General features: G+C 40.1%; 1 protein-coding gene across 4 annotated transcripts in view; it reads right to left on the minus strand.

Annotated features, from left to right (window-relative positions):
• Csmd1 (CUB and Sushi multiple domains 1) overlaps positions 1-12,754 on the minus strand; it is a 1,843,561-nt gene that overhangs the window by 659,924 nt on the left and 1,170,883 nt on the right. For all 4 annotated transcript variants that reach the window (XM_045131039.1, XM_045131041.1, XM_045131040.1 and 1 more), the window contains one exon: positions 2,482-2,594. In XM_045131039.1, coding sequence (XP_044986974.1) covers positions 2,482-2,594 — 113 coding nt within the window. The remainder of the gene's footprint in view (positions 1-2,481; positions 2,595-12,754) is intronic.

Consider the following 12,754-nt stretch of genomic DNA (forward strand, 5'->3'; position numbering starts at 1 on the left):
CACTCTCTCTCTCTCTCTCTCTGGAGAGCAAAGCAAGCTCTCATTGAGGAAAACCACCAGAGGTTGAAAGGTAGGTGGGAGCCATAGAGGGTTTTCAGGAAACCCCATGATCTCTAGGAATATTGCTCCAGGTTCTCCCCAGGGCCTTTATGTTCTTGAGAGTCATCTCAAGTGGTGTGAATACAATAATGTTCATAAGGCAACAAAGTTAGAAGCAAATGTACCACTTAAAAAGTATCCTCCTCAGACGAAAGAATGAAAATCATCTACACTCAAATTCTTTTTTTTACATTTTTTTGAGGGGTAAAGGAAAAGTGGTTTTACCATGTTATTTTACTATTTATTTGAGAGGCAGAGATAAAGAGGCAGAGAGAAAGGGAAAGAATAGGTGAACTAGTAACTCCTGCCACTACAAACAAACTCCAAATGTATTGACCACCTTCTGAATCTGGCTTACATGGGTCCAGATCCTGGGGACTCAAACCTGGGACCTTTGGCTTTTCAGGCAAATGTCATTCTGCTAAGCCATCCCTCTACCCCTACACTCATATTCTTTGAATAAGGAATATTTGCAAAAATGGGGCATGAGCATTCCAAAGTGCTGCCTAAGATTTCATTACTGTTATTGTTGACATATGGACTGAATAGGATGTTGATAGGCTAATTTTCTCTGATAAGAACAGTAGTGGGTTTCAACCTAAATGTGTATAGTTGACACAGAAATACAATATGAATGGGGTTCCTTGCTATTTAATCCAGATATTTAAAAAAATGGAAGATATTGAATAACATGATTTTCCCATGTGACAGAAGGTTTTTCTTCCCCCCACCCACTCTCATTTTACTTAGATATGGATACAGCTTCTCATTTATGATGTCATGACAATTTCAGCAAGAATATGGTTTTGGATGGCTGGTGGTAGCTCAAAGTGAGATGGCATCCCTGGCCTCTGCACTTTCTCCTGCTCTCTGGAATCCTTGTGTTGATGTGGGGTAAAATCTACTTTGGAAAAAAAAAATTGTGTCTGGATTCTAAACCAGATAAGTTCTATGTTGGTTCACATGTCTCAGGACTTGGATGGACAATAAAGCTGCCACCGGCATGGCTGTCCTCAGCACCATATGCATCTCATTCCTTGACAGTAATTATTATTTTTCTACCTGTCCAAAGGAAATCAATATAAGGATTTTCATATGTGCAGGATTAAAGGTATGCAGACCAATTTGCAAAACATTAAATAAAATCCCGCATCAAGCCAGAATAGCTTCTCCTCTGTCTTTTGTGATGGGTCTTTACACTCTGAAAACTGTCTTTCAGATCCACTAATGTCTGGATCATGAAGGACATAGAACTTTCCTCACTTAGAGTTCTGGGCATTGTGTGATACCCTGAACTCCATGTGTTGTGGGTTGAAGGAACACTGACCTGTTTGGAGCCACGTTCTGAAGGTCATGCTGGAAGTTCACATGGGAAGCTGTATTACCTTTGAGCACAATCCTGTTATTTTTATTTGCAAATACCTTATGAAATAGTTTTCATCAGGTTGCTAACTAAATGGAATCCTTATCTGCTGTATTAATAAGGATAAGTGATGATCAGAAACACAGTACCTCCATGCATACGCACCAGAAATTAAATGCTAACATAAGACTTTAGAACCACACCCCATGTTGGAGACAGTTTCTCTTACCTGAAAGTATGGCCTTTTTGTCTTAAGGTTACTGACTTGTGAATTATTAAGTGAGATATGTGGGTCTTTGAAGTACAAAGATATTTTTTTTAGGACTAAATGCAATATTATGATGTCTTTGTTTATTTACATTGGGATGGTTAATATTCATTGTCAACTTGACAAGATCTTGACTGAGGAGACGAACCTCTGGAGATAGATGAGGGATTCAGTCAACTAATGTGATAAGATGCACACTAACTGGGTGGCATTGGTATTATTCCACAAACTAGAGTTAAAGACTAGTGGGATAAAGGGGACAAAACTCACTGAGCACCAGCATTTATCTCTTGCTTTCTGAGTGCTGATGCAGCATGACCAGACCCATCATGCTCCTGCCACCATGCCTTTCCCAGATGATAGATTATACATCAAACTGTGAGATGAAACAAACATTTATTTTTCTTTTAGTATCTTTCATTAGGTATCCTATAGAAAACAGAAAAAATAATGAATATTTCTATACAACCAATATGATATATCTCTTTATGCATGTAAACAGTGTTGAGACAATTGGGAATCTTCTGGCTAGGTGAATGCTGATATGACCACAGTTGTAAAGATCTGCTACATTTGACATTCACTTCTAAGTGTCTTTCAAAGTTCACTGCCCTTAAGTGTATAGTGGGAAGTTTCTCACTTATATATGCTTCTTTCTGTGTCATTTCACAAGATGTTGATATTTCAGAGTAGAGAGGGACCATGACCACATCTGTCAGGGTTTTTGTTTGTTGCCTTGACTTCTTCTTACCTTGAAACTGTGCATTGAACCCCTTGCGCCGATGGTTGCTGTCAGATGTGAAATGTAGACGTAGCCAGTTCTTACTGCTGATCACAGGAGAGGGGAGGTTCATGCCTGTGAGCCTGGAACAGAGAAAGAAGAGAGAAATCTCCCTTGTAAACTGACAGATCAAATGTGCTATATCAAGCCATTTAACAAGTGGATTTAGCTGGGTGTGGTGTCACATGCCTTTAATCACAACATTCTGAAGGCAGAGGTAGTAGGATTGCCATGGGTTTAAGGCCACTCTGAGACTCCATAGTGAATTCCAGGTCAGCCTGAGCTAGAATCAGACCCTACCTCAGGAAAAAAAAAGAAAAAAAAAAAAAAGAAAAAAGTGGATTTATAAGAAAAAAAAGGTGGATTTCTAACCTTCTTTACTGTGAGATGACTCACACAGAGCACATGTACAATTTGCCTTTAAATCTTAAATTGATTTTGGTAACTTTATCTGTGACCAAATACATATCCTTGATTAAATGAAAGCATTTAAAACATCTGGCATTACAATTCAGTGTTAATGGTGGATATGGGAGAAGATAATATTTTGATGTCATATTTATTTTTCTCAGAACCTAAATCAAAATGAAACAGTAAAAGAAAAGAAAAAAATAAAAAGCAAATGATACCACCCTACTTCTCCCTATGTGGACATTTAGCAGTTTTATTAATTGGAAGTATTTATCAGTTTGGGAACATGCCAGATTTTAAGCAATCCATCTGCATGATTCCCCACTGAGCGCTTTTGTATCAAGGTAAAAAGAACAGTACTTATGAGATTTATGACAGGAACTGTCAAAGAGATTTGAAATGGAATAAAATCATGCTTTACTAAAGTGGGTATTAATCTTGTAACAAGAAGATACAATCCATCTCCATTAAGCTGTTTAGAATATCCAGGATGCTCTACACAGCTCAACCCAGAAATGGAGGACTCTAGAACTGTCCACAGCTGACAATGTGGTGCCGCTCCCAAAGGAGGAAATACCATCACTGATAATAAATATCCTATGTATGAGAAACACTGTGGTTGCATTCATTAGAGACAATACCACTGTACTGGGTCACTTCAGACTTCCAGTTGTGTTTTGGTTGTGCCTCATACTAGTAGAGGTACCAGAGCTTGAAAATGCTTTGTAACTTAGTTACCCATCTGTAAGCTGGACAGGAAACTACAGGGGGACCTTTATGTCCACAGTGGATGGGTTCCAACCTCACCCTATCATGGATACCAAAAGTCTGAAGATGGGCTGGAGAGATGGCTTAGCAGTTAAGTGCTTGTCTGTGAAGCCTAAGGACTCTGGTTTGAGGCTTGATTCTCCAGTACCCATGTAAGCCATATACACAAGGTAGTGTATGCATCTGGAGTTTGTTTGCAGTGGCTGGAGGGCCTGGTGTGCCCATTCTCTCTCTGTCAAATAAATAAGCAAATAACATTAAAAAAAATTAAAAAACCCAAAAGTCTGAAGATGCTCAAGTCCCTTATATCAAATGGAATGATATGTATATATAATTTATGGGCATTATTTGTAGATAAATTGTTACCTATTCCAATGTAAATGCCAACAGTTTCTGTACTGTATTGTTTCAAGAATAATGACAAGAAAAAAAAATGTCTGTATTCCATCAGTAAAGACACACTTAAAAAACATTTTGGAGAGGCTAGGGGGATGGTCAGTGGCTAAAGTGCTTGCTATACAGGTATGAGTAGCTGGGCTGAGATCCCAAGAACCCAGGTAAAGTTGTATGCTATAGCACTAGTATTTATTATTCCAGTGTGTCTATAGTGTGAAGGAAAGTGAAAATAGGGGATATTCCTGGCAGCATATAGGCCAGCTAGCCTGGCAAACGCAATGGTAAACAATATTGAGAGAATCTTACTCAAAGAGGATTGTTTTTTGAACTCTACAGCTGTGCTACGGCAGGCACCTGCCTTAACTCACACATTAACATACACACACACACACACACTGTTTTTGTCAGTTGGTCTGTTTGGTCAACTCACATATGTAAAACTGTAGATAGGAAGACTGACTATGTCTACATTAAAGAATGGAAAGAGGGTGTACAAACATGCATGTAAATGTACCTACCATGCATTTTCAATGGTTTTGGGACTACGTGTGGCTGTGCATTGTATAATTATTATGCATTCCATTTGCCAAGTTTATTTTCAAAGTGATGTTTATTAGTGTCAGTGCTCTGTGAAGGTTAGCCAAGTTGTTTACATGGGAGTCTGGTACTCTGGGATGCTCTGGGTGAGTAGGCAATGATGGTCAAGCTGGGAATTTCATTTTAAAAATAGCATCTGCTGAGGGAGTGATTGTTGTGTGGGGCATATTAATTTTCAGCCATCACCTGGGGGAAGTCTAGCTGTCTGTGCTAGACACTCAGTTTCAACAGTCAGCATTGAGAGTATAGAGAGTGGCTTACAGTTGAAGGCCCATGTTGAATGTGGCAAGAGCATGTCACTGTGAAACACCATCTCATGAAAGATGAACTGGGCCAATCCACTGTGTCTCTGCTTGGTTTCCTGTGGTACTATTCTCTCAACCGCACATGAGATAGCTAGCCAACCAAAAATGCATAATAAAGAAAATGTGATGCGTATAAGCAATGCAGTTTTCTCCAGTAATAAGGAAAAATTACGTAATGGCATTTGCAGAGAGAAGTTTAGATGGTGGATGTCAACAGATGACAACTAAAACTTCAAAAAAAGGAGAGACTTAGAGCAGGAGGAATCATGGAGAAGAAGGAAAAGTGGCACTGCACTGCTGCTGGAGTGCAGGGTGCCTACAGGGCAGAGAGGCTAGAAAGCACAAAGGGAAGTCGTCCCGTCCCATCAAGTCTCCAGAGCTGCCCTTCGCCCTACTGCCACCTGGAGGCTGACCCCTTCCTCAGACGTCTGACTTAAACAGAGTCACCAGGTAAAAGGTTGGTGTTGGTTTAGCTATTAATTTTGTGTTTATTTGTTGGCACCATACTTGGAAGAGAACACCCTGCTGATCCATAGCTAAATCAACATGAAATATATACAGATATTTTCTTCTTCTGAAACAGGTTCTCACTGGAGAGCCAAAGCTGGACCCAAACTTGCCATCCTCCTGCCTCAATCACCCATGCAGTGGATGGCAGAGATACACCATTATACGTGGTTTTATGCATAGCTTGCTGTATATTAAGTGTGTCTCAGTGCAGTGTCTTAAAATAGCCAAAAGACCAGATAAAATATGTTAATAAAAAGAAGGGAAATATAGCAGGTCTCTCTCAATTTTATCCATGGATCTTAATTTCTTCCTAGTATTACCAGTGACTGAACCTCCACTGTAGCTGTGGTGAGAGTTCCCAGAGGTCTCAGCCTGATTGATTTTTTTTTTTTTTTTGGTAATAAATGAGACTTTGGTAACTGGGAAAGATGATGGAGAGAAGATTTGGAAATCAGCATTCAGTGTGAGTCCTAGAGGCAGAGAAAAACACTTTAAGAAAAAAAAATAGGCACTATAGACAGGTATCAACAGAAGTCTCTGCTCATGGGTCCAAAGCTCACTGGACTTGATCCTCTGTTACAGAAACAAAGCTGTCCTGAGGAACGAATGTGGGTGCCAAAGAGAGTCAGGACACTGGGATCAAACCTAAAAGCAGTAGTGGTGGGAAAACAGAGTCTGGAGGTACAGATTGGGAAAGTTTTATTTCTGAGGCAGCTGGAACTAGTCCAGACAGCCCCAGGAGAACCCAAGGACACTGACTGTGTCTTTGGTATAGCTGGTGGAGTCACTCCTTCTCACTTCACTTATGATGACCAGATTAAGCAGTTAAAACCATAGGAAAACTCATGGACCTGCAACAGGCTTGACAAGGTTTTGCTACTGGTAAGAGTAAAAATAAATATGGGGCTCATGAGAGAACTAAGGTTATGACAGCCTGAACTGAACCAAAATAAAGCAGGCTGGTATGTTCCACTTTCTTCAGATTGCGTTGCCATACATTTTATGATTCTATTTATAAGACACTCATTACTTCCTGTCTTCAACTTTAGCTTATGACTGATGTAAGGGGTCCTACATAGACTAATATTTCATGACACCTCGTTCTTGTGACTCATAGGTTTTACTTACATAACTTGAAACACATAGTGCACTCATCGGTAGAATTTCCTCAAGTGTTTTGGAGATGCTGGTATTTTTTTTTAATTATTTTTATGTTTGAAAACATCCTGCTTGAGTTTTGACATCAAGTCAGAGTTCTAATGTTGGTAGAAAATTTTCACAGAAATCATGAGGGCATGTCCTCTGCAATAAACCAGGTTTTATGATGAATAAGGAGCCAAAAGCTTTAGTAACTGCACAGTGTGGATTATCTTCTCTCCCTAAGGAGAGTTTAATAGACCCAGTAGTTCAAAGTTGCTTGTCAATTTGGAGATAAAATCATGAAATGTCTGTGTTTCCTTATGTGTGCTCATGGGCATGCAATCTAGATGGTCTATATCATGACATCTCATACTTTTTCTGTTCTATTAAAGTCAAATAGAGTAATTCGACCATACAGAGTTCTTGAAATGTCATATTTTAATGCAATACTTTTTCATATCGCAAGTGAAATTAAGTATCTTGTGATCATAAATTGTGTTTTCAGGACTTCTTTTGGACACTGAGAAGAGTAACTAATGGGCAATCTTATGCTGCAACAATGTGGAAAAAGCTATACAAGTGTATGTGTACATGCACAAATTCATAGTTTGTGTCAATATGCACATATATGTAGACTTGTTCACATATCCATCCAAATTTGTAAATATTATATCTAGAAAGTTACTATAAACATTTTCTATACACAGACATTCCTGCTGGTGAAACATGATCAGGAAGAGAAATTCGAAGCTGATAACTCCTAACATGTTCCTGAACATCTGAGGAGATCAGGAGGAAACCCTTCTTGAGGGCAGATCAAACACTTCCCACCTCCACTGCTCTTATGGCAGAATATCTCCCATAGATCTGGCAAAGTTCTTTTATCTACTGGTTCCTTCTTCCTTCAACTCGTTCATTGTCCAAGCCTGGTCTGTAAGCAACCACACTGCTACTTCCCCTTGAGGACCTTATCCTTCCTGTACATTTCTTTGCTGCCCCTTTCTATTTCTCATTTCTGTCTCTCCACCTTTCCCCCTTCCCTCCAGGAGGGCTCCTACTTCTAGCCTTGCACAGTGCTCACCAACCCACTCGGGTACACCTGCCTTGCTTCATCTATCCTTCATTTAAAATACATGTTCTTTAGTTTCTCAGATTTTCACAAATGTTCTTCCTTCATCTGGAGATGAGCAGACCCAGTTGACTGCCACCCATTTCCTCTTTATTTGCCTCATATTTCCTGGTCCTCTTAAATCTCACATCATTTGCTGCCTTCCCAGGGTAGGTTGAGCTCACTGATCACATGAGAGTCCTCCTCTGTTTCTGTGATATATCCTCCCCTAGCACCTTCAACTTCCCCTGTGCAGTCCTGTTTTAAGTAGCAACTACACAGTTGTTTATATAATTACTTATTCGGTGGTAGTTTTTCCTGTGGATTTCATTCTCATGGTATCCATGAAAATGCCTGGGCCTTAACAAAGTGCTCAGTATAAACTGGATGAATAAACAGAATAATGTAGACAGAGTAATGTACCCTATGCAGGTCCCTCATCACAATAAAAATCACTATGAAAAACCTTCACGTCATGGTGTCAGATTAGGGTGTGTTGGTGGCTACAAGGTGTCAGTGGTCTGTGAATTCTGTAGCTCTGTAACACTAAAGTCTAGAAGATTAAGGAGTAGCACATTGGTGATAGGATTGACGTAACATCAGAACTTCAGGAGGCCAAGCTCTCTACATTTACCTGTGCATAACTCTGCAGATACTGTTCACACAGATATGCTATGACTGACTTTCCAAAGGGTCCCATCCATAACTGATGAGACAGCCAGTCTCATGTTACTTCAATGAACTATTAGGAAGTTAAAGTTTGCTGACACTCCTCTGTCCCAATGAAATTCTTTGTGCTCACTCTCTTTGGGTCTGCCTATGACTGTCATGCAGACTTCTGACAGATATTGAGACTATAGTTCTACAATGTTCTAGAAGTTCTGAAGCCATTCAATGTTTGGGAATGCATTTTTTCTGGCAACCATGTGCCTAGAGAAGGTTAAGATATGGTAGGGGCATCCTCAGCTCTCAAAGCTCTTCTCAATTCTCCTGTAGTCATGCTTGCCAGTGGTCCCTGTTCACAAAGATGAGCACATTTCATAACCTTTGTTTCTCAGTAATCACTGTGGTCTAACCAGTCCCATTACCTCTCCTTGTGCAATTTCTAAGCCTTCCTTCAGTGCTCTGGTGGCCAACATCTCTTGGCTGTAATCTACTTATGAATTGAGCATGAACATAGACACAAACCAGCCTCTACAGTAGTCTTTGCCTGGCACACAATGCACAGGTGCTGGACATTCAGCTCCATACTGTCACATGAGAGTGACCCAAAGACTGGAAACACATAGGGAGTGTCACTAAAGAAGAGTCTAGGGGGCTGGAGAGATGGCTTAGCGGTTAAGCGCTTGCCTGTGAAGCCTAAGGACCCCAGTTCGAGGCTCGGTTCCCCAGGTCCCACGTTAGCCAGATGCACAAGGGGGCACACGCGTCTGGAGTTCGTTTGCAGAGGCTGGAAGCCCTGGCGCGTCCATTCTCTCTCTCTCCCTCTATCTGTCTTTCTCTCTGTGTCTGTCACTCTCAAATAAATAAATAAATAAAATTTAAAAAAAAAAAAGAGTCTAGGTAGGTGTATGCCCACAACTGGCCCTGCAGGCAGAGTCTCTCAGGAATGTGATGTCAAAGCTGTGGCATATTGGATACACGGATGGACTAGGGAAGAGCCCTTTTCAGAAAGTAATTATCTAATTGAAAACTTGTGGTGAAGCCAAACTAAATCATACTTTTTCTAAAAACCTCAGTATCTCTAAAACACCTGGAGAAAGAGCCAGAGTTCTCAACATAAGGCTGAAGAACCTTTGAGATCTGACCTTACACACTCCAGCATCTTTCTCATGCTGCAACTTCACATAGCTTGTGTTTTAGTCCTAGCTGACTTCCATCACCCCCATAAGCTGCTGTCTTCACATTTCCATAGGTCAATGCCCCATAGCTCCCCTGAGTAAGCCCTTTTCTCATTTCCAATGATATAAGTCTGCAAGGTTAAAATTATTTGCACAAATTACTTTTTATTTATTTATTTATTTATTTATTTATTTATTTATTTATTTATTTATGAGGGAGAAGGAAAAAAGAGAGAAAGAGAGAGAGAGAGAGAGAGAGAGAGAGAGAGAGAGAGAGAGAGAGAGAGAGGATGGGCATGCCAGGGCCTCCAGCCACTGCAAATGAATTTCAGCACATGTACCACTCTGTGTGTCTGACATGAGTCCTGGGGAATCGAACCTGTGTCCTTTGGCTTTACAGACAAACATTTTAACTGCTTAGCCATCTCCTCAGCCCATAAATAGTTTTGTAGATTTAGTCATGCTCACATATTGCTTGTTAGTCTTTACTCCATCGTCTTCCATTGAGAACAAGAGTCTGATTGGCACATGCTTTGGTGGCTGTAAGCCCTCTGAGGGCATTAGTGTAGCTATAGATTTCCTACTCCATAAAGCACTCACTCATGTGACTGCAGTCTCAAGAAGTCATTCCATTATTTTTCACACTGTAAATAACTGAAGAACAGGGAGTACCTGGTCACTACTGATGCTTCTGAGCCTTACTCATGTACATATGACCATTGGGATTCAAGCCACATGGCCTTAGCCACTGATTATTGTTAACCAGATAGTAGAGTCTACTATTGTGTTTCTGTGTGGGACATGCTGCCACAGGAAGCAAGGTCCCTTCCCTACCTAGACTCTAAGAAGAGGCTATAGAATAACAAGTATTCTTATTATGGACATTTGCTCTGCTCCATCATCTAAACCACTCTGCATGCATGGCACCATCCCTATGCCCACTGATCTGGCTTAATCACAGTAACATTCATTTACAGTTGGGTGCCCCCATGCATGCAACTGGTTCACTTGGATCTCTGGATCACTCTACTGTTTGTAGAACAGAACACACTGGCAGAGTCAAGATTTTCATACAAGACAAGTAACTGTTGTGTGCCCCCTTCCCTATCCCCATACTAACAGGTCTAAAATAGTTGGCCTTATCCATATATTCATATTTTTTCCATCTCAAAATTATTGGTATTTATATCTACATTACCTGTATAATTATAGATATAGTTATGTACATGACATGAATAGAATGTGCGTACATAGTATTGTATAAATGTAATGTAAATACATATTTCTGTAAAGGTATATATTATATATGTATATATCATATAAATATGTATACACATACATACTATACATCTCTATACATTATGGATGGATAGTCATAATAGATGTTATATTTCTATCTATATGCTTCTGTTTGTAAAACATGTCAATAAATTCAAAAGTTTCTAAACTTTTCATTACTTATCCACTTCATGTGCAACCTCATTTGATGCCATACTCTACAATTTCCCAACAACTGTGTTATTCCAAGTGCTATGTGATATGCCAGACACAAAAAGTTGAATAAACTTTTTTCCCTTGACTTCAGGCAGTTTACAGTCAGTCAGGTGGAGGGACATGGTATGAACCATGAGTGCACTGGCAGAAAGCAGGAGTTGCATCTCCTCTGAGAGGGTTTGGCATCAGGAAGGGCATGCATATGGTGACATAGAAAGCCTCAGGATAGCTGAGGGCTGAGAAGAAAGGGATGTCATTCAGTTTGGAGAATACAGATATTCCCCAGTGAAGTATACTCACGATGAAGTGAGCAGGGAGGTGAAAAACCCATGGAATAGAAGTGAAGAGTGAGAATATCACCATGGCAGAAAGGGACCAGCACAGAGAGTCACAAGGCAGCCAGCTAGGACATGCAAAAATGCACGTGTTGGCCAAGTGGAAACCAATGGTGTAGAGGAATGTCTCTTGACTAAGCCCACACTGAAAGTAATTTGACCAATTGTGACTGAGAAATAACAGTATTATGGGCCATTCTATTCTCAGATATTTCTCCTAGTGTTCACACTCTGCATTTAGGAAATTCAGCTCCAACCAATAGTCTTCACATGTGACATAAAAAACATGAAGAACCTATTGGAAGTCCATGTGGCTCAGAGAAGGTACACACACACACACACACACGCACACGAGGTTCAGCAGCATGGTGTGATGAGGATACAGTGATTAGCTTCAGTTTATTTTCATTTGTTCTGGAAACAGGGAATTTTAAGGGTTGTCATTGCCTTGTTCTAGCTATTTTAGTAGAGATTTATTATTTCCTTATTTGCAAATAAGACAAATCAATATGTTTACATTATTGGCCTAGGTTGTAAAACTAAGTTGCATCCTAGGCTTGACTAGAGTTTTTGAATTCCCAAATCCTTTAGCTGCTAACTTCACAAAAATTACCTAAGTTTTGTTGAGAGTATATGCTACATGATAACACCTTTAAAGGAGAGTCCATTACCCACTCACTGTTTGTCAAGAATTTGACATGAAATAATGCAGTGATCATGGCAGGAGGGCTTGTGGCTTCCAACCGAGCATGTCCGTACTACACCTAAACAGAAGGCTAGCTACCTATATTCAGAAAAGTATTATTCGTTACAAAGCCAGTCTGAAAAAAAAAAAAAAACATATTTGAGATAATAAATGAAAAATGTATCTGAAAATAGCCACATAGTCTCACTAATCTACAGTACCTAACCTGAATCTACCCAAGATGCCTTGCATACCCAGCAAGCATCTCATGGACTAGACAATAGGATGGGTGGGGAGGGAGGGGAGGGCAACAGAGGGGGCGAGAAACACAAACCTAGACCCAAATGGCAATGGTACCATAAAATTCTACATCCTAAAAGGCAGACCAAATGGCTGAATCTTTACCAGGCCCTTAAAGGGAACACCTGAGCTGTGAGACACTGGAGAGGGTATGATGAAGACTAACCTTAATCTTCTACAGCTTCTCTCTCTCTCTCTCTTCTCTCTAACTCTTTTTTATTAGTTATCTTTTTCTTCCTTTTCATAGTGGGCACTGACTTGTAACTCCCAGTACCAGCATGTGGCTGTCATCCACAATGAGCTTTTGATCAGAGAGACCTACAAGGTTTCCTAAAAGAAAGACAGATTTCTGT

This window comes from Jaculus jaculus, chromosome 12 (assembly GCF_020740685.1).
Source record: "Jaculus jaculus isolate mJacJac1 chromosome 12, mJacJac1.mat.Y.cur, whole genome shotgun sequence".
Taxonomy (NCBI): domain Eukaryota; kingdom Metazoa; phylum Chordata; class Mammalia; order Rodentia; family Dipodidae; genus Jaculus; species Jaculus jaculus.